At 33.2% G+C, this 22,030-nt stretch overlaps 3 protein-coding genes across 3 annotated transcripts; all 3 read left to right on the forward strand.

Moving 5' to 3' along the window:
* LOC18599665 (benzyl alcohol O-benzoyltransferase) lies at window positions 744-3,088 on the forward strand. Its single transcript, XM_018120585.1, has 2 exons — window positions 744-1,254; window positions 2,089-3,088. The coding sequence occupies exons 1-2, from the start codon at window positions 808-810 to the stop codon at window positions 2,998-3,000; spliced, it is 1,359 nt and encodes a 452-aa protein (XP_017976074.1). The 5' UTR covers window positions 744-807; the 3' UTR covers window positions 3,001-3,088.
* LOC18599666 (benzyl alcohol O-benzoyltransferase) lies at window positions 8,031-10,654 on the forward strand. Its single transcript, XM_007029728.2, has 2 exons — window positions 8,031-8,635; window positions 9,557-10,654. Exons 1-2 carry the CDS (start codon window positions 8,189-8,191, stop codon window positions 10,481-10,483), a joined length of 1,374 nt encoding a protein of 457 aa, XP_007029790.2. The 5' UTR covers window positions 8,031-8,188; the 3' UTR covers window positions 10,484-10,654.
* LOC18599667 (protein BOLA4, chloroplastic/mitochondrial) lies at window positions 13,638-17,315 on the forward strand. Its single transcript, XM_018120576.1, has 3 exons — window positions 13,638-14,090; window positions 15,144-15,211; window positions 16,876-17,315. The coding sequence occupies exons 1-3, from the start codon at window positions 13,761-13,763 to the stop codon at window positions 17,027-17,029; spliced, it is 552 nt and encodes a 183-aa protein (XP_017976065.1). The 5' UTR covers window positions 13,638-13,760; the 3' UTR covers window positions 17,030-17,315.

Below are 22,030 nucleotides of genomic sequence, written 5' to 3' on the forward strand. Positions count from 1 at the left end.
TAAATTATAAAAGAAAATATTTTTGTCATTTTAAGTAACATCTAAATATTTGTATATAAATAACTTTTTGATAAATAAACATATTAGCATTTAAATTATAAAAGAAATTTTTTTGACTTTTCAAGTAATATCTAATTATTGGTATATAAATTATTTTTTTGATAAATCTACTTTGATCTCACTCAATAATATAATAAGTAGAAAATTTTGACATTTTGCTTTTTAATTCAGAAAATTTAAGACTCTATTTCATTTTCAAAAAATTACACAAGGAAAGGTCGAATGTTTTGTCAAGTTTTATGTTGTTTCGTAGATTTTGGTTTTTTGAATTGCTGATTTGTATTCTAGGTTTTCTTGCTATCTTATAAATACTAGTTTTTTGAGTTTACAGCATGCAAACTCTACAATTTTCAGATCTGCAATTTCGTTTCTTCCTTCTCTCCCCAACTGAATCTAACAGAAATTATACAACTTTTGCATCCTATAAATTGTTTTATTACAATTGAATTTATAAACTCAAAAAAACCAGCCAAAAGTAAAACTATAGATAACTAACGTTGTTTATATGATTATGTAAAGTTTAAAAAAGACTTAATTTAAGAGACACGTGGTGAACAAATATGAACGGGATAGGGAAAGGGCCACAGTATGTGGCAGAGGATTTCCATCCATCTAGACCGTCCATGGAAAAGAGGAAAAAGAAAATGAGAAAGAATGCGATTTGTTGACTATAAATATGACTTCCACCAACACTTACTAAGCACCCGACACTTGGTATTCTCTCCTTCACGTACTAGATTTCGTGTTATGGCAACTCCATTCACTTCCCTGACCTTTACTGTCCGAAGATGCGAACCCGAGCTAGTTGCTCCGGCCAAGCCCACACCACATGAATGCAAACTATTATCCGACATCGATGATCAAGAGAGTCTCCGCTTTCAAATTCCCGTTATCCAATTTTATCGGCACAACCCTTCCATGCAAGGGAAGGACCCTGCTAAGATTATTAGGGAGGCACTTGCGAAAGCCCTTGTGTTCTATTATCCATTTGCTGGTAGGCTAAGGGAGGGGCCTAACCGTAAGCTTATGGTGGATTGCACTGGTGAAGGTGTGTTGTTTATTGAGGCCGATGCTGATGTTACACTTGAACAATTCGGAGATGAACTTCACCCACCATTTCCTTGCTTTGATGAGCTCCTTTATGATGTTCCAGGCTCTGAAGGGATGCTAAATTGCCCATTGTTGTTGATTCAGGTACCCTTTTTTACTTCCAAGCTCTAATAAACTCAGCACCATTCTTCTTTTTTTCTTTGTCCAAGTTCAGTTAAAACAATATGAGATAAGTTATTAATTGTCTTCCCGCCGATACATACTTGGAATGAAAACCAAGATCTGCATTAAAGAAAGAAAATCAACCGCAGTTGGCGACTATGCACCATGAAAATATGCATTTTAGGTACACTGGTCAGGAAGTTTCCTCTTACAAAATGGTAATAGTAGTACCTTACCTTAGCTTAAAATTTCTTTTTTAATCATTAAATATCCTTTATATATAGGAATTTGTTTTTAAAATACAAAGGAAATTAAGAATACTTAACATTTAGTGCTACCTATATTTCATTTTCAATGCAGGCAATGCCCAAGAAAATCATGGCCATTCCAATTAAAGCCCCTAAACCATATTGTTTAGTCTCGATATTGTATAAGACCTCAAAATTGGAATTCAAATTCTTACTCTTCAAATTGGAGTCCTCAAAATTTCTATAACTAATTTGGCATGAGTGTCTGGTTCACACTTATCTGTGATTCTTATGGCAATCTCAATAATTTTTAAATTAAGTTGACTTTTTCTTAATTATAAATTTAAACGGTTTCTACATTTTGAAATAGTGAAAATTTGTGTGATAGAATATTAATAACGATTGATGAAATAAAATGAATGAAATAATTTGAAATATTTTTAATATATGATGAATTTTAAAATTAAGTTTTAAAATTACGATATTTCTACAATTTACTCAAATATTTTAATTTTTTTAAATAAAAAAAATCAATATTAAATTATTGGTTGATTATGTTAATTAATAGATAACACGGATGAAATGCGGTGGTTTCATCTTTGCCGTCCGCCTCAACCACGTCATGAGTGATGGCGCTGGCCTAAAACAGCTCGTGTCCGCCGTGGGCGAGATGGCACGTGGCATGGTTACCTCCTCAATCCCACCAGTGTGGGAAAGGCACCTCTTAGATGCTGGAGACCCACCACGAGTCATGTTCACACACCACGAGTACGACGAGGTGGAAGGCATCATCACCCCACCGGACAACATGGTTCAACGTGCTTTTTTCTTTGGCCCCAACGAAATCTCATCCCTTCGTCGGCTCCTCCCCCGCCACCTTCGCCAATGCTCCAAGTTCGAACTCTTGACAGCTTGCTTATGGCGCTGTCGAACCGTTGCTATAAATCCCGACCCTGACGACGAGGTTCGCATGATGTGCATTGCTAACACACGTTCCAAATTCAATCCTCCACTGCCATCGGGATATTATGGGAATGCCTTCGTGTTCCCAGCAGCAAAAACAACAGCTAGAAAACTTTTCCGGAATCCATTAGGGTATGCAGTGGAGCTAGTGAAGCAAGCCAAGGCAAGCGTAACGGAGGAATATGTGAAATCAGTGTCAAGTTTGATGGTGATTAGGGACAAACAACTCCACTTCCCAGTGGTTCGGTCCTTCCTGATATCAGATGTAACAAGTTTCGGATTCGGAGATGTCGATTATGGGTGGGGTAAGGCAGTGTTTGGAGGCCCAGCAAAAGCTCTTGGGCCAATAAGCTTTTTGATACAAAGCAAGGATAAAAATGGAGAAGTTGGAACTTTGGTGTCAATTTGTTTGCCAGCTCCGGCCATGGAAAGCTTTGCCAAGGAATTGGACAACATTTTGAAGGGGCAGCCAGTTGAGGATGTGGGTAAACCAATTAAGATTTCATCTGCTATGTAAAACAAATAATGGGTAGATATTAGACCTGAAGATAGAATGTTTTCTGGCGTTAAATTTCAATGCAAGATATTATTACATTTCTAAATAATCATATTTATTTAATTTTAATTTTAAAATACATGACTTTAATAGACAAGTTAGACCTAAACACAGGTTTTAAAGATGTCAAGCCGGTCCCATATATAGACATCTTTAGCTCCGATAAATGTTACATTATTTTCCTAATAGACCAAACATAAATAAGACAATATTCATTTGCCTCTATGTGAGTATGCTGATGACGCCAATGTAGCTATGTCCATTTTTTTATGCAATGATGCTGGTGCTGTTTTGGACACGTGGTTTGATAATATAAAAGGCCACAAACGGATGTATTAAACAGGGGCAGGAGATTTGTACTCCAAATTAACAAGTATTCTGATAACCTGCCTCTTCTTGTTGCCTCATCTTTGTGCCGGAGGTTTTGCCACGTAGCCAAAACAAATAAACACAGAAAAATAAACTAGCTTCATTTTATTTTATTTTTCTTACTTCCCTATATATCTAATAAAAAAGAAAAATGTTTGTATCAAGTACAAAAAAAATAGACCGTTGAAACGGTTAATGACAATAATAATAATAAATCAACAATTTGATAATTTTAAAAATTAAAAATTACATGGTATTTTGGTAACCTTTTTCTTTGAATTTCAATACCCATATGTTTTTTTTAAGGTAGTGAATATCATTATTATCAGAAAATTAACAGCAACCTCAGGGAGACAAAGAAAGCCTACCCCAGCACTCAAAATTTCTGCGGGTGAACAAAAAAACCTCCCTTTTGAAGAATAACCCATCGTAATTACAAATATCCATAAAAGGACTCCACATACTCCTTGTTGAAGAATGATACTTAGCCTGTTAAATCAGAAGTAGCAGAGTCTTGAAGGGAAGCAACGATTGTTTAAAGAAGAAAGGAAGCTGGAAAGAAGTGCAAAATTGAGCGTTTCTGTCTTTACCAATTTATTGTCGTTTTGGTCTTTTATTTTTATCTGTATTCTGAAAACGTCAACCAGTGGTGTCGTTTCATGTGTCGCAGGCTTAAACGCCTACTTGTTATGTCGTTTTAGTTTTGTAAGGCTTAACAGCCAATTATTTATTTTTCCTGTTATTTTAGCTGTTGTATTGCATAGAAAACTTTGTTTGTTTTCTATTAGTTTTCTATGCCTAGTTAGTTGGTCCTTTATTTTTCATTTTAAAATGGTTGTATAAAAGCTGAATATGAAATGAAAATTATTGAGCCTACTTATGACTCGATTCTTACCTTGAATCTTCTTCAAATTGTTGATTGATCTTAGCTTCAATGGCAACACTAGGCTTCAATACTTCAGCACCTCCAATTTTCTCAAATACTAATTATTAGTTAGTGAAGATGAAAACCTATTTGAAGGCTTTCTATCTCTAAGATGTAGTTAAAGTACGTGGAGATCCTTCTGTGCAAAGGTATGTCAATCCTACATTGGCTTAAATCAAACAACACAAAGAGGAAATTGCAAAACGCTACAAGGCACTTTCATGCCTACATTTTGTTGTTTTGAAAGAAAAATTTTATTAACCCAAGTTGGAATGAGATATCATCCAACATATTCAAAGATGTCATACTTGCTAAATTGCCAAACTTGAAAATTTAAACACTAATACATATAAACCGTTACCCATTCTTGAGACACCTTGGGTAGATATGAGTATGGATTATATTTTGGATTTACCAAGAACCCAAAGGTAAATGGACTCTGCAATGGTGGTCGTCGACAGATTTTTCAAAATGACTCATTTTGTGTGATGCCAAAAAATAGATGATACTTCTCAAGTAGCTGATTTGTACATTAAGGAAATTGTGTGCCGCCATGGAATTCCAAAATCATCACTTTAGATCGAGATGTGAAGTTCATGAGTCATTTCTTATGAATTCTTTGGAGCAAAATAAGGATTTACTTGCAATTTAGTTCACAAGCCACCCTCAAATGAATAGTCAAACAGAAGTGATCAACAAAGTTTAAGAAACTTATTGAGAAGCTTTGTGGGTAAACATATTTGTCAATGAGATCTTATATTAGTACAAGCGAAATTCTCATATAATAATTTTGTGAGCCAAGTCACTAGAAGATTTGCATTCAAAATAGTGTATGGAAAATGTCCTCTTAGTCTTTTAGACCTTCCTATGTTACCAACTATTTGTGATTTAATGCAGATGTTGAAGAACATGCTGAGCAGATCAAGAAGCTTCATTAAGAAGTCCAAGAGAAGATTATTCGTCAAACTGCCAACTACAAAAAGCAAACCATCAAGCACAAAAAGCCAACTAGTTTTAAAGAATGAGACATAGTGTGGATTCACTTAAGGAAAAAGTGTTTTCTTAAGTCTTGTACAAAATTATCTCTTCGAGTTGATGGACCATTCCTAGTCTTGGAATGTATTAATGAAAATGCTTACAAGATCGCGCTTCTTTGAGATTATGAAGTTTTTTCAACCTTCGACGTAACTGATCTGTCTTCTTACTATGGAGAAGACGAAGAAGACATGGATCTTGAAAGCAATTTTTCTCCAATTTAGGGAGAATGATACATGAGTAAGTTATTAGGTTACTTGCAGATTAAGTTAGGGAAGATTATTTCTAGAATTATCTTTCCTTATCTTTAACTGTACTTTTACTTGAAGAAAGTTTAGATTAGGTTACTTCTTTATTTATTTTACTTAAGAATTATAATAATTTCATATGGAAAAGTAAGAAGGCTCTCTTCCTTAGAAATAGTTATGCAAAGCTCTATTGGGTTAATTGTTAGACATTCAAATTGAGAATAAATAAAGAATATTTTCTTAAATAAGAAGTACTTATTTTCTCTAGACTCTTTTTTAATAGTGTAAGAATTTCTACTATTTTTGGTTTAGCTAATTAAATGAAATTTTGGCCATTGTTCACCTTAGTAGAATTTCTAATCTCATCAAGATTGGTGTTCAACTTAGTAGAGTTTTTAACCTCACCAAAATTGATGTGTTCACAACGACCCAACGTCAATGTTGGTGGCGTCAATGTTGAAGGAGCTGTCAGTTGAGGGAAAGCGTAAATCAGTTCCTATATCATCTGCTATGTAAAAGATTATAGTAATGATTTGCTATGACTGAATATAAAGAGTGCATGTGGAAGGGTATTGTAATTTACAGTTCGCATAAAAGTAATGTTTTTTTAAATATCAATGCAAAAATCTTTTATTTTTTCCATTATCTTTTTGCTATGTTTTGTTATGATTTTAGTTTAGATTAGAAGTTAAAACTTATATCAAGAGTGTGTGTGTGGAAGGGTATTGTAATTTACAGTTTGCATAAAAGTAATGTTTTGTTAAATATCAATGCAAAAGTCTTTTATCTTATCATTATCTTTTTGCTATATTTTGTTATGATTTTAGTTTAGAATAAAAGTTAAAACTTAATTCTCAATTAATTACAACATTCATCGTGGTTTGACTATATATGAGCTGTTATATTATAATTGCACAAGAGTTAAAAAATTATTAATAAGGTCAAGGTTGTTTTGGACCTTTCGAAGACGTCTTTCTATTGAAAAAAAAAAAAAACTCAATCCACAAGAATTAAATATCAATGCAAAAGTCTAAATCTTCTACATTATGTTGCCCCTACGTTTTGTTCTGATTTTAGTTCACATTTAAACCTGTTTCTCAAATAATTACCACATTCATCATAGGGCTACATCCTACCTATGACGGTGTTATTTAATGATTTCACAAGAACTTCAAAAAAAAAAAAAAAGAATTATATATGAATAAGATAAGGTTAATTTTTTTTGTCTGTTTTTTTAGTCATATGAAAATTTATTAGGCTTAAGCTACGTAATAGAAAAATAAATTTTTTCTCATCTCATTAATGTCACTTTTCTTTTGAAGTAATGGAAAGTTTGTAAATGAACACTGAGATTTTTTATTTGTGGAGTTGTTATGTAAATTTTTTCTCATCTCATTAATGTCACTTTTCTTTTAAAGTAATGGATGTTTGTAGACGACCAAACTTGCTGAAAATTGATAATGATGTCTTCTGGAAACAAAAAAAACGTGTCATCAATTTCGGCACGGCAACTATTCAAGGTGACACTTCATTTCCGTTATCCTCTCCCATCTCTTTCCTCAGTACGATGTGACTCTCAAGACAATCTTAACCACTATTGTCCCACGCCGGATGAAAATCCTCTGCCTTATATTGTGGCCCTTTCCCTGCCTCGTTCATATTTGTTTTCCTCGTGTCTCTTAGATTAGGTCTTTTTTTTTAACTTTGTTTAACCATAGAAAAGACATTAGTTGTCGACAGCTTTCCTTCTCACTGGATTTTTTGAGTTTATAAATTCGGTAGTGATAGAATGATTTCGAGGTTGTAAAAGTTGGATAACTTGTGTTCGATTCAGTTGGGGAGAGAGAGAAAGAAACGAAATTGCAGGGTTTTCATGTTGTAATTATTTCTATGAACTAGGGACATTTTTATCTAATAACATTTTTACCGTATTTCATTTCAGTCATGAAATGGCTAATAACAAGGGGAAAAGGGAATGGCTAAGCCTTTTTATTTTGGGAATAGCCATTCAGTGAAAAACAACCCAACAAATTAATGCAGCACTATTTTGAAAGAATAAGGCGAGAATAAAGAAAATAAAAAACACTAGTGGTTAGTCAAGAAATTCACACTGCGCACTTCGTTTCCTATTTCTATTGAAAATCTATAATGACATCTTTTGAACAAAAACAAAACGTGTCATCAATTTTTGCACGGCAGCTATTCAAAGTGACCCTTCTTTTCCATTTTCCTCTCTCATCTCTTTCCTTAGTACGATGTAACTCTCAAGACAATCTTATCCGGCCTGGACGGAAATCCTCTACCCCTACATTGTGCCACTTTCCCTGCTCCGTTCATATTTGTTTGCCACGTGTCTTTTAGATTAAGTCTTTTTATAACTAACCATATAAAAAACGTTTGGCTATCGGCAGCTTTACTTGCACTTGCAAAAACCAAAACGTTTTTCTTCATTTCTTTGACTCGTAATTCTTCCACAAGAAACAATTCCCACGACTCGTTCCTTTGCTATAAACATCACTTGCACTTGTAAAAATTTTAAGCACCCAACACTTTGTTCCACAACGTCCATGCCATGGCACCATTGTCCACTTCCTTGGTCTTTACTGTCCGCAGATGTGAACCGGAACTCGTTGGTCCGGCCAAGCCCACCCCTAATGAGTGCAAACGGTTATCCGATATTGATGACCAAGAGAGTTTCCGATTCCAAGTTCCGGTGATCCAATTTTATAGGTACAATCCTTGCATGCAAGGGAAGGATCCTGCTATGATTGTAAGGGAGGCACTTGCTCAAGCTCTAGTATTTTATTATCCATTGGCTGGTAGGCTCAGGGAAGGGCCTAACCGCAAGCTTATGGTGGATTGCAATGGGGAGGGTGCCTTGTTTGTCGAGGCTGATGCTGATGTTACACTTGAGCAATTTGGCGATGCCCTTCAACCACCATTCCCTTGCTTACATGAGCTCCTTTATGATACCCCAAGCTCCGAAGGGATGCTAAATTCTCCGTTGTTATTCATTCAGGTACATGTTTTTAACTCCAAGTTCTTATCAGCAATGGGGTCAATATTAACTTTTAAATACAAAAAAATAAAAAAAGTTAAGCACGGATTGTAATTTCTTGCAATTCAAGGTGAATTATTTTATCTATTTTTTATAAACAAAAGGAATTATAATAGTAAAAAAGATAAGTATAAAAAGTAGATGAAAGTATACCAAAATAATAAAAAAAAACTTAAGAGATACATAAATATAGTTAAAAATCGATATAAAATCTCAGATATTCTTTATACCCTCCTCGATTAAGTCATCAATCAATTTATTTGTAGTTTGAGGTATTTACTCAAGATTAAGACCACGAAATTTGGGGCCGATCGGAACTCTATTTCACTGCTTTGTGCTGATTCTCTATTGATTCATGACTTTTCTGTCCTTCGACTTTTTCTTGATTGCTGGTTGCCATTGATTCTTTCTCTTTTGGCGCTTGCTGCTTATTTGATGGCTGTTATTGCTTTTATGTTCTTTCTGGTTGGATTGTGCCTGCTCTGCCACCAGGTCTCTCGTGTACTGCTCCCCTCGGCTTTACTACCACGACTCTGTTTTTGCTGCAGCATCTTGTTGCTTTCCCACTCACAGCTCCTTATGTTTCATTGTTCTGCTTTTATTTTCCAGTCACATATTTGCTTTTCTTCTGATTTTATATATCTTTCTCATGGCTGAACAAAAAAAAAGACCACGAAATTTCAATATAGAGAAAACAATTAAATTTTTATCAGCTTAATGCAATATATAAAGTTAAAATTTGAAAAACCGTGATGGATAGTTTACTATATTATATTTAATGTTTTTACTTTTGTTTGATGAATGTGCATAGATATCGTAAAGTAACCTTTCGGTTTATCACTTTGTTTTTGATTTTGCCTTCTCCTGCAAATTAATCAATAGGTAACACGACTGAGATGTGGTGGTTTCATCTTCGCCATCAGCCTTAACCACGTAATGAGCGATGCTAGTGGCATGATACAATTCATGTTCGCCATGGCCGAGATAGCGCATGGAGCTGCCCCTTTAATCCCACCCGTATGGGAGAGGCACCTTTTAGATGCTCGAGATCCACCACGAGCCGCATTCACGCACCACGAGTATGACCAAGTTGAGGCAGCCTCCATCACACCATCGGAAAACACGGTTCATCGTTCCTTTTTCTTTGGTCCCAACGAAGTTTCAACTCTTCGAAGGCTCCTACCGGAACACCTTTGTAAGTGCTCGAGATTCGAACTCTTAGCAGCTTGCTTATGGCGTTGTCGAACCATTGCTATAAAACCTGATCCTGAAGAAGAGGTGCGCATGCTATCTATGGTTAATGTACGTCGCAAGTTCAATCCTCCATTACCGTCTGGATATTCTGGTAATGCCGTCGCCTTTCCAGCCGCAATAACAACAGCTAGAAAACTTTGCCAGAACCCGTTAGGGTATGCTGTAAAACTGGTTAAACAAGCCAAGGAGAGCGTGACCGAAGAGTATGTGAAATCAGTGGCAGCTTTAATGGTGATTAAGGGTCGACCCCATTATCCAACGGTGAGGTCTTGTCTAATATCGGATTTAACACGTGCTGGATTTGGAGAAGTTGATTTTGGGTGGGGTAAAGCAGTGTATGGAGGGCTTCCAAAAGCTGGGTTGGGTGCTACTTTACATGCGCCGTCAAGCTTCTTAATTGCAGTCAAGAATAAGAAAGGAGAAGCTGGAATCGCGATGCCAATTTGTTTGCCAGCCCCGGCAATGGAAAGATTTGCCAAGGAATTGGATAGCTTGTTGGAGGAGCAGCTAGTTGAGGTTGAGAGTAAATCAGTTTTTATTTCATCTGCTTTGTAAAATTATAGAAATAATGGGTAATTTAGAAAAGAGGAATAAACTGAACATGAAGGCATAGAATGTGTGATGTGGTGTTGTATTTCTCCACATCTTGTTAAATGAGGTTGGGAACTGTTGAAAAAGTATAGTCTTTGTTAAATTTCAATGCAAAAATATTTATTTTCTCCATTATCTTGAGACTGTTTTCTTTACTTTTAGTTTGAGTAATGTTTTTAGTTCCTTTTGTGAAAGAAAGTATTAAAAGAAATAAAGAAAAGGCATAGTAGGTAAAAAATTTGAGAATCGAGATGCAGCTATGGATTCTTTTGAATACAACATGATAAGAGATACTAGAGTGGTCCCTCGCTTTGCGTGGGTGTATTTTTTATCAAAAATAATTTTAAATTACATAATTTCATAAAAAAATAATAATAGTAAAAGAGAGTATTTTTAAATTTGAAAAAAAAAATAATAATAATAAATTAAAGATAGTTATTTTAAAAATATTTTCCCATGTTTTATAAGGCAAATTTTTTATTTAAATAATTTTTAATTTTTAAAAGCATTTGATTTTTTATACCTTAATATATGTTAATATTAATATAAACATATTTTGTTAATTACAATGATACTAATAGTGAAATTATATTAAAATTAAGAAAATTTAATATATTGAAAGTTATTATTCATAAGCTACATAATTTATATGGGTAGCCAAATAAAAAAAAGCTACATAAATTATATAACAAAATTATTAAAGTAAAATGAATTTTTTTTGAAAGTCAAAATAAAATGAATATTAATTACGCATATTAAAATTTTCTTAATTTTAATGATAAAATTTTGTAAATTATCTTCAATTTTAATTACTACTTTTTTATCTTATGCCTTCATAATTGTTTAGCATTAATCCATTGCAAATAATTTTGGGATCCCCCAATAATTTTAGTAAGTTATTATTAACTTTATTCAATTAATTATTTTATTTTTATTACTTATCAAAAAAATAGTTTCATTTTTTTATTCTAATCTCTTTTTTAAAGTAATTTAATAAATTTAATTCATGCATAAAAAAAGAAATTACATAAATAAAATAAATTGGGTAAATCTAAAGCTAAACTGATTTGGACTTGAGTGAATCCGACTCAGTTCTTTTTTTTCTTTTTTTTTTAGAATTCATAAAATGACAATATTATTTCAACTCAAAAAAAATATCGATGAAGCAACGTTCTTTGTGCATATGTTTCATTAATCTATTACACAATGGTACTTGAATTAAGACCCGCAAACAAAATATTACTGCACCCTTAGACCCTGCAGCATTTGCAAAGGCAATGGTCCAGATCTATTTGGATAATGTTGGTGATCTGATATATACCGCAATGCTTCATCTTTTCATCTAGGTTTAAACTTAAGTATAAGCAATTTCTTTCCTTGTTTTTATATCTAATATAAAATATAATTATACTATTTTTATAACTAACTCTATCTAATTGTCAAAACGGAAGGAATGAAAAGAGAGAGAGAGAGGCTTCCTTCAAAATTATAATAATAAATAAAAAAGTGAGTGGCATGATTAGAAATACATGGGACTCTTGAGTTCCATCTCTTCGAATCCCCATTGGTTAGAGGGCTCAATGTGAATTTTATCCTTTAATTGTAAGTCCATTTTCACCTTCCATGAACTCTCACTCATCAAATCCCCACTTCCTTATGATGACGTGGTCAAATCTAGAAGCAGCTTTGGATATTCTTTTTATATATGTTAAGAACATTTTAAAAAATAACTCTTATAGATAATATGTTTTTAAAAATTAACTATCTTTATAATTTTAACTATTTTTAATCAAATTGGATAAAATTACCCTTAATGAAATTACATGTCATAATATTACATGCCATGTAACAAAACATATTACATGCCATGATTAGGTTGTTACACCTTATGTACAAAAAATATGTGACATATTATGGTTAGGTTGTCACACGCCATGTACAAAAACATGTGACACTCCATGGTTAGGTTGTTCACGCTATGTACAAAAACTTATTACACACCATATACAAAAATATATAACACAACATGGTTAGGTTGTTACACGTCATGTACAAAAACATGTTATACGTGCATGTACAAAAACATGTGACATACTATAGTTAGGTTGTTACACGTCATGTGCAAAAACATATGACACATTGTTACATGTCATGTGCAAAAACATGTGACACATTGTTACATGCCATGTACAATAACATGTGTCACGTCATGGTTAGATTGTTACATGCCATATTGAAAAAAAAATATTATTGTTACACGTCATATTGAAAAAATATTGTTGTTATACGTCATATTCAAAAACATTTTATTTTACTTTAATACTTAAAATGTAGTCGTTACTTACGAACCAAAATTTCAAATCTTCTCAACTTTCTCCATTTCTTTTATTTTTTTAACAATTTGGATCGATTAAAGTATTTATAACATGTTTTCATAAATCAAAACACAAATTTTCTTATCTAAAATACCTATTTCAACTAAAAATCAACAAAAATTTCCTTTGAAAACTTAAATTTATAAATTTCAATTTTTGAGTTTATTGGTATCTAGGTCCTGAATTGATCCAATTAAAAGCTATTTCAAACATCTGTGGTTATTTCTACTATTTTAGTTTTATTCAAAATACCTAAAAATCAAATTCCTCAAATAGCCATCCACCAAGCACATCAAAATCATCACTTGGTGTCTTAAAAAAATAGGAAAGAGAAATTTAAAAACGTAGGAGAGAGAAATTGAAGTGTAGCAGACGAATGCCGAAGAAAGAAATAAATAAAATTAAAGAGAGTGAGATGATGAGAAAGAGAAATCGAAAGTACAAATGAAAAAAAATTATGATGAATGGTTTAATTTATTTGAAATAATTTTAACAATATTTTTATCAAGTCATTACTAAATATGATTAAAAGTAATTAAATTTATTTTAAAAATTATTTTTAAAATATCTTAATTAAGAAAAAGTATTCCTCGTAATTTCTTTTATATGTTGTAGATATGTCCCCAAGCCAGCAATAGTTTATTACATCGTCGGTTTTGGACTTGGACAATCTTCGCGAGAGTTGGCCCAGTTTCTTGAATTCCCAAGTACAAAAACAAATGGGCACCTTTGGCTCAGAATTTGAAGCCCATCTTCCCTTCCTTGCGTTTGCTCTCACCACCCGTTTTCTTTTTCAAAACATAAACAGAAAATCACCGCAAAAGGAAGAAACCAGTTTCACCTTCCCCAACCCTTAAACCTCTCCAATGGCCAAGACGCTAGTAACAACTCGCCCTTACATCATCTTCTCATCAACAAAAACCAATATTTTCGTCAAATCCTTCCCACTCTTTACCCACTCCAGCAAGTCTTTTACCTCTCAAGCCACACTCTTGGCAACCAAAAACCACTCAAATTCAGGCTTGTTTTGGTCTTCCGACATTAATAAACCAATAAACAATGATGATAAAAACAACAGGGTTGTTTCAAAAACAGGGTTTGGAATTCTGGGTCACCGCAAATTTTCCATCAAAGCCACTCATGTTAATGATCCTGGCTCCATCGATTCCCCTCTCATGCAATCTATGGAGAAAAAGGTAACTTTTTTTCTTTCTTTTGTACTCTTATTCTGTTGGGTTTTACTTAGATTTTATCTTTTTATAGTGGGGGCGGGGTTGGGGATTGTATTTAGTTGTTTCTGTTTAGCTCAGTGAAATGGGGTATATTGTTTTTTGATTGTTGTTATAATTCATTTATTATTTTTTCTACTTTATCTTAACGCCAATAAGTTGAATAATTATGTTGGGCTCTATGTTTAATTTGTTGTCAATTTGATCGATTATTAGCTATTGACACTCTGTAATGCAATCTGTGAAGCTGATGGAAAGGATATCTTATCGTTCAAAAAAAAACAAAAGAAAACTTTTTGGAGTATGAAAATGAAAGGCTTTCTAAATTAGTTTGTTCTCTTTATATTTCAAATGCAAATGAAGACAAAGAACAAGATGCATGGCATTGATTTTCTTCGCTTTTCAGCATTCTTTTTTGAAGGTTACAAGTTTAAGATTCAAAATGTTTAGTCTTTGTTTGTATAAAATCTCAAGATTCCCAATTGAAGTAATGCATAGAGAGAGACAATATTAGTAGTTACTAGTTGATCATTGTCTCTAAGGCTAGTTTCTTAAAAACTTTGTTAGCCTAGAAGGTTAGTGTCGTAATTCGCCCTTGTAGTAATTATAGACATTCTTCGTGTCCTACTAAGGCAATTCAAACCAAAAGGGGAATATTACTACTTATTGCCTTTTATCTTTACAGTCAAATCTATGCATTTCATCTACCATATAATTTAAGAAAATTCTAAGGCACACTTTGTCAAGCCTTAATCTAGATTTCGAAGAATTGCCTCCACAGCATCAGGACTTTTTACAACAAATTACTTTTAACTTTACCAATCAATTTAAACATGAGGTAACAAAGGCCTAGACATCCCTCTTGATTTTGCTTTCTCACTGTTATTAGTAGACCAAGTAGTTTTTTTCCTCATTTTAACGTTGATTTTTTTTTTTGTCCACTGTTATTCATAGAGTAGTAAATTTCTTGCTACTTGGTCTGTGGTTTATTGGAGTTGATGACTTATTTTGCTTCCACAGATCAAGGAACATTTAAATGCAGAATCAGTCATTGTAAAAGATGCATCTGGAGACGGCCGACATGTTTGGTAAGCCATGTTTTCATTGGTTTTATTGGTTGATTGACCAAAAACACTTATTAAGAGGTGCACTGCCTTCTTGCTTCCTTAATACTGTTGTTCCAAGTAAGTAGTAGTTAAAAGTTGTGGTGAATCCATACAATTAGTTGTTTTGTGTACTCAATAAGTATCCTGATGCAACGTATGAGATTGCTCTGTTATCAGCAAGAAAATCCTTTGCTACTTCCATAGATGTGCAGCAATGACAAGCGATTTTGAATCATGTCCTAAATGTTAGGATATGATGCTATGTTATGCTTGTAAGTAACAAATCATAATGAAGGAGTCATTACTATGGTGTTGAGGTCACATTATGAGCATCTAAAATGTAAAATAAATAATTTTGTTACTTGAGCTATTGGGACCTCTATAAATTCTCCAAATTCTTCCTTATGCGAAAAAAGTGCCACTTTGCCTCAAAAGAGGCGTCAATAGGAGCGAGGATATGGGGTATGGCTGTATGGAATTGGACATGGATGTTGTGGGCTTGTGCAACATTGAGGGTTGAGGGAAAGTCAAGCTCACCATTTTGCAGGTTCTTTTGGATTCTAAGAAGTCAGCAGATTGGTGGATGTCTGCTTTAAACAAATCTTTATAGTATCTTTCTTTGTTGCAAAAAAAAAAATGTAAATCATTAAAACTGTAAAACTATTAATATATTAGAAAATATTATTGCTCTCATTAGTTCTATGGTGTAAGGATGAGTCTGAGGCCAGTTAGTGAAAGACTGCATGTTCAACTTGAGTACAGCATTGGATTGGAAAGGTTAAAAGATAGAAACTAAAATAAAAACTATATCCAAAATTATTTCTTGCAATAACAGTTATCATGGGCCTAATAGAGCACAATAGCTGTCCTTTGTTGCAAATTTATGCACTCTAATAAATACCAATACATAATTCCCAGAAACTTCATTTTTATTACATGTTCTAAACGTGCCCAAGTTCATTTGAAATTATCTTCTTAATGTTCTTAGTGGGACATGATATAAGTGCATAGCTTATGTTTAAATACATGTAAAATTTATATTTTGTAAGGTATCATTTTAGCAGTTTACAGGGCAGTCACAATATGAAGTTGGGAGTCTGATGAATGGAATAAAGACTGAAAGGTGAAGCATGAGTGCTGCCCCTAAATATATTTGCGTTCTCATATGCTGTTATTGGATTTGATCATGGAGGTCTAATGAACTTTTAGGCTGGAGACCAAGTGGGGTCTTTCCTTAATATAATTGTAATATAAAGATTGATTTGTTGGACTCCATGTATCTGATTATCTGGAATGGCTTGTCTCTGAGAACTATGATGTAGCACAATTATGGCAAGATAATTAATGCCGTCAATACCTAGTTGGCAGCAACTAAGTCTCAATTACCCTATAAATTGTTGGGCTTTTTGGTACGAGGTTTATTTCTGCTTAAGAATTTGAATGGCTCAATTCACCAACTCTCATCAGTTGCACATGTGCTCACATGACCTTTTCTTTAAGTTTCAAAATATGATCAATGAGACTTGCTTTTTGTGTGCAGAAATTGCATACGTACAAAGTGCAATTCATCTTATTTAGGTGCTTACATTGTGATTGGCTTCATACTTTGCACAATTTCTGGACTGAATCTATTGTCCTTATTGCAGCATTGATGTTGTATCTTCAGCATTCGAGGGGCAATCAATCGTGAACAGGCAGAGGATGGTTTACAAAGCCATATGGGAGGAGCTTCAAAGCACAGTGCATGCAGTAGACCAGATGACTACTAAAACCCCAAGTGAAGCAACAAGTCAGAAGTGATAAAGCAATGCCAATATTTTCAACCTGTCACCGAAAGTCCTTTCAATAATTTTCCATTATTTCCTTGTCTTATGATGAGTCCTCAATCTGTTTGGCTAGTAGCAATTTGTATTCTTCCTCTTCTTTGTATTCCATTACCTAAACAGTTAAAACTTTTGATGGGATTAATTGCTGCATAGACTAAAAAAGGGAGAGGCAATTAATTCTGCTCATTCACCACCCACCCCCCCCTCCCCCCTCCCCCCTCCTTTTTTTTCTGCCAGGCAAAGGATGGAATTTATTGCTAGTCACTACCATTGGGTATATCTTTAAATTGGGTTGGCTTTTGTCTGATATCTTTATTTATCTGCCATTCAATTTATTTTGACTTTGTAGGCACAATGGTCGCCAAGGGTGTGGATTCTGATTGCCCGCATTGTTTCTGGTAAGCTTCATTAAGTTTGAACCGTTTGGTGCAGCTAGGAATTTGGCATGACTTGTGAGGTCAGACGCATGCATGGACAAACAATGATTTTATGATGAGGTTGGAGATCCTTTATGCAGTGTTTGGTGGGAGACGAAAATGGAGTGGAATGGACAGCATCCATATAATTTTAAGGCATTTTCTTTTTGTGCTTGGTAGGGAGGAAATGTCAAAGGAAAATGAAAAATGGAAAGATTTGTTTTGCTTTCAAGCCAAGTGACCTTTTTTAAATTAATAGCGTCTACGTTCACTTATATGCAGGTTTAGAGTTTATGCTTTAGGGTTTAGGATTAATTAGACAAATCTTCGTTACCATGTCAGTTGTGAACCCAGGATGTGATACATAATTACAGTATGCCATGACAAGATAAAGGGTTCATAGCTTTATATATATATATATATATATATATATTATATAATGTTACAATGTGTTAATTAAGAATGAGTGTTGAATATTAATTTGTTACGTTTATGACTAACTGGGTAAGCGCTTATTCACTAAGCACCTCTTTAGATCAATACTCTGTATAAATTATTCCATTATTAGTAGTACTATCATTACCTAATCAACTAAACAACCTTTGTTTAAAACTATTTTATCCTCTGTAACTTGTGGTGGTTAAACTCTGGTCTTTAAGAGCTATGCAGCTATTGGACGAGATAGATAACCATGCTTGTAAGGTAATTTCCTATACCTTTTTATTCAAGTCAAGCTAGCTTCCATAAACGGGACCTCCCATTTTTACTCTTGGAAGACTACTTCTCTCTATTTTCTCTCTCACTATTCTCACTCACCAAGCATGGCAAAATCAAGCTGAAATTGAGATCCAGCCTCCATCACTGTAGCGGAAGACTCATGCTTGATTTCAGAGCAATAATTCTTGCTCACTTGGGGTGTATATGTATTGAAAATAGAGTCTTATAATATATGAAGCAATATGAGGAGAAAGGGTGAATAATAATGCCTTGCGTCTATGAAACTACTCCAGAGAAGTAAGTGCCTTACAATATATAAAAATTTTGACCATAGCTTGCATTAAAAAAAAAGTGTGATGGCCACTTCGCCCCACCCATAAAGCAAAAGCCTAGAAAACAAATCTATCCCTTGTACAAAACGTAATTTGTAGTGCTTTCTTCACTTCCTAAGGTTACTTGCAACCATTACACTATTTTTTGTCTACTTTCTTCCTCATTTAGTCATGATAGTGCTATTTTCCTACAGGGTGTATTTATTTCACGCATTAAGTCTAGTTGAAATTAGGTTGCTTTAAGTATATATTTCCATTGGATAAGTCTTCTATAAAATTGAATTGAGGATACCCTAGTGGGCAAATGGGAGCACTCATGTCAAAGTAGCTATAAATTACTATCTTTTACCGATGTCACCACACTTTAGTAGGTCGGAGACCAAGGATGTTACATGTTAACTTCAATCCTTTTAAGTATATGTTATCATTTATTAATTTCTTCACAAATTAGTACATTTTTAAGGTTATAAACTTGGCACTGATCCATGCATTATTTTCCAAAATAAGATTAACTTTAGTTCAAAATGGGATCACTGAGCAGCTTTGAATTGTCTTTATACATGTATCTATAGAAAGTTATCTAATCTAATTTATTTTTATCGATATTTCCATATTACGAGCACGAGAATCAATGACTTTATAATAAGTTCGTAGTATTTTTTTGATCGAGAAATTTGGATTCGTATAATTTATAACTTATAATTATTAGTATAAGTGAGGTGAAGGAAAATTTTTTAAAGTGATTACTTCTAGAATTTAAATAATATATGAATCAAATAAGAGAATATAACGTAATTAGTATATAAAAAGGATAATCACATATATCTTATTCTATCACGATTTATAAATTTTTATTTTAATTTCTTTGATTTTTTTTTTAGAGAAATCATTTTCTTTGATTTGATAAATAAGCAAATTCAAACTCAACTCTTTGAGTAAAGGAATACATGAGCTACCAGTAACAAATACAGACATACTAATAATAGAATTAACAAGATTAATATTCCGGGTTTAGCCTAAGGTGATTGAGGTTTACCCTTTTTTGTCCAACCCACAGCTTTGGTTTGGTATTCCATCGTCATGAATCTACGTGGATCTCACAGGCCATTGCAGTTATTATTGTTGCTTCAACATTCATATTGAAACATCAATGGACTTTTTAGTGCATGATGACCTTGTCTCTATATGCTAAATAAAAATCATAAAATAGTCCTTGATTGCTCTAAAGAAATATCAAAATTGCAAGTACAATCTTTCAACTCAGAAAAAGAAGAAAAAACAAAAACATGAACATGATCATGTAGATAAAAGGAAGCCACGACAACTCTTGATCGTGTGTTTCTGTTCCCAAGAACATCAAAACTAACTTACCTAGGCTGACCAAAAAACATTGAAACAATTTCATATTTCGAGTTCAGAGAGCTTCATCGAATCACCCTTTGTTGATTGTAACCATGTTTGCAATCATATGGCTAAACTCTTAGACCATCTTTGGTTGAAACAGCCGAGCCATCACCATCAGGGGCGTCATTGTGTCTCCTTGATGGACCTGAAGGGGGAATGGGGACGCCTTTGGTGAGGAGATTGAAGGAAACTTTGCTGAAGTTGATCATCTTATCTTTCTGTTTGCTTCGGAGGCTTAAATCATGGATTCTGTATACAGCTCCATTGCTTCCAGGGAGGAGAAGGAGAAGTGACAGAAACAACAGGAAAAAAATGGCTAGGCTAATCTGTCTGGTAGCCATTGAAAAAACAGAAGTAGCAATGAATGATGGGGTTTGCTTGTAGGTTAGATTTTGTACAATGAAAATGTGAAGAGAAGTCAAAGGAGATTGGGTTTTGATTAGAGGATGGAAATATGACTTTTTATTTCTTTGTATGAAAAGCAAAGCAATCTGAGAGGATATGCAGAAATTGGGATATACATGTAGAAAAATGTCAAAGGAAAAAGTTGGGAAGTAACGGATGCTTATAGAGAAAGCAAAAGATATTTAAAAATAAAAAATAAAAGAGAGAAAGGGAGAGAGAGTTGAATTAATTGTGGGATTAAAGCAGAGGTAATAAGAGACAAATTGTAGAATTAATGAGGGAGGAAACGGGAGTGAAAGGTTGCAGGCAGCCAGATACATAGAAGAAAGTCCCTTTTCAGTGTTAGGGGAATCACATTTATATGTTTGTTACCTTATTTGGACTCTCCCTCCCTCCTTTTCTACCCACTTTATCTCTCTCTCTCGTCTATAATATAATTTTTTTTTTTTTTATAATTGAGAGAGAGAAGATTCGAATTTTTCTCGTTTCTATAATATGATTAATTTTTCAAATCAAAATAAAATATGTTGTATCTTTTTCTCACATAAATCGATTCAAGATTAACATTGTAAAAAATTATGAATAAAACTTGCCCTAATCAAAAGTAATTTTCGTACATCAAAATGGATAAACTTATTAATTAAATTAATCTCTTTTGAATAATATATATATTATATATTTATTTCGACGTAAAAAATTATATATATTTTATCTTTACTTAAAGATTAAACAAGTACCTTCAAATAAAATTTTTTGGAATAAGAACAGAACAAAGAAAAAAAGAAGTTTAAAGCTGCTGTGAACTTTTCTTTTAAAGCTACGTCTTTCTAATGTTTTTTCTTTTCTTCTATTGGGCGTGACTGAGGATGTAGGAAAGGTGAAAGGGAAATTTTATACCTCAGCCTAGTCGAGAAAAAGGAGGGATGACCACTTGGTCAAGGACTTGTGGTCAACTTTACTTTTATCCACCTAATAAAGCTAGGTGGATTACTCTTAAAAACGAAAACACATAAATCAACCATTGGGATACAAAAGAAACAAAAGTTTTTTTTTTTTAAAGTTAAAAGTTATGACTATGGCTTTTATGTGAACAGAAAGTATGGTTTACTTTTATTTTGCAACTGCTACCTGCAGTTTATTTCTTTTTTCTATTTTAATTTGATATTATTTTTTATTTAATTCTTTATATAGACAATATGAATTGCAATATGTGAAAAGTATATATATATATATATATATATATATATATATATATATGAGAATTTCATTANTTATAATCTATAACTATATATATATATATATATATATATATATATATATATATTGAGAATATCTCATATATTATTTGCAAAGGGACAAACATTAGTATGAAGTTGCCTTACTGATATCTTTATCTTCACAAATATATAAGCACATTGGATACAAGTATTAATTGAAATTAATCATGATTAATGTATATGTTTATCTTTCTGCAAGCAATGCAAAAGGCAGTTGTTTTCAATCCTTATATTTCTGTTTCATTCTCCTTCCTCAAGTCTGGGAAAATATTTTATTTATTGAAGATAGAAGTAATAATATTGCACTTTTTTGGTTTTAATGAACCAGAAAGGAGGCACAAACACCTCAACTATTTGCAGAGCTTTGACAAACTGGATGTTTTGGAACATATACAACAGTGTATATGAAACATAGACTGAAGTG

This window comes from Theobroma cacao, chromosome 5 (genome assembly GCF_000208745.1).
Source record: "Theobroma cacao cultivar B97-61/B2 chromosome 5, Criollo_cocoa_genome_V2, whole genome shotgun sequence".
NCBI lineage: Eukaryota > Viridiplantae > Streptophyta > Magnoliopsida > Malvales > Malvaceae > Theobroma > Theobroma cacao.

Coding starts and splice junctions, on each gene's coding strand:
- LOC18599665 (XM_018120585.1), top strand. CDS start 808: ATGGCAACTCCATTCACTTCCCTGACCTTTACTGTCCGAAGATGCGAA. Junction 1,255..2,088: donor GCCCATTGTTGTTGATTCAG/GTACCCTTTTTT, acceptor GTTAATTAATAG/ATAACACGGATGAAATGCGG.
- LOC18599666 (XM_007029728.2), top strand. CDS start 8,189: ATGGCACCATTGTCCACTTCCTTGGTCTTTACTGTCCGCAGATGTGAA. Junction 8,636..9,556: donor CTCCGTTGTTATTCATTCAG/GTACATGTTTTT, acceptor ATTAATCAATAG/GTAACACGACTGAGATGTGG.
- LOC18599667 (XM_018120576.1), top strand. CDS start 13,761: ATGGCCAAGACGCTAGTAACAACTCGCCCTTACATCATCTTCTCATCA. Junction 14,091..15,143: donor TGCAATCTATGGAGAAAAAG/GTAACTTTTTTT, acceptor TTGCTTCCACAG/ATCAAGGAACATTTAAATGC. Junction 15,212..16,875: donor GGAGACGGCCGACATGTTTG/GTAAGCCATGTT, acceptor TCCTTATTGCAG/CATTGATGTTGTATCTTCAG.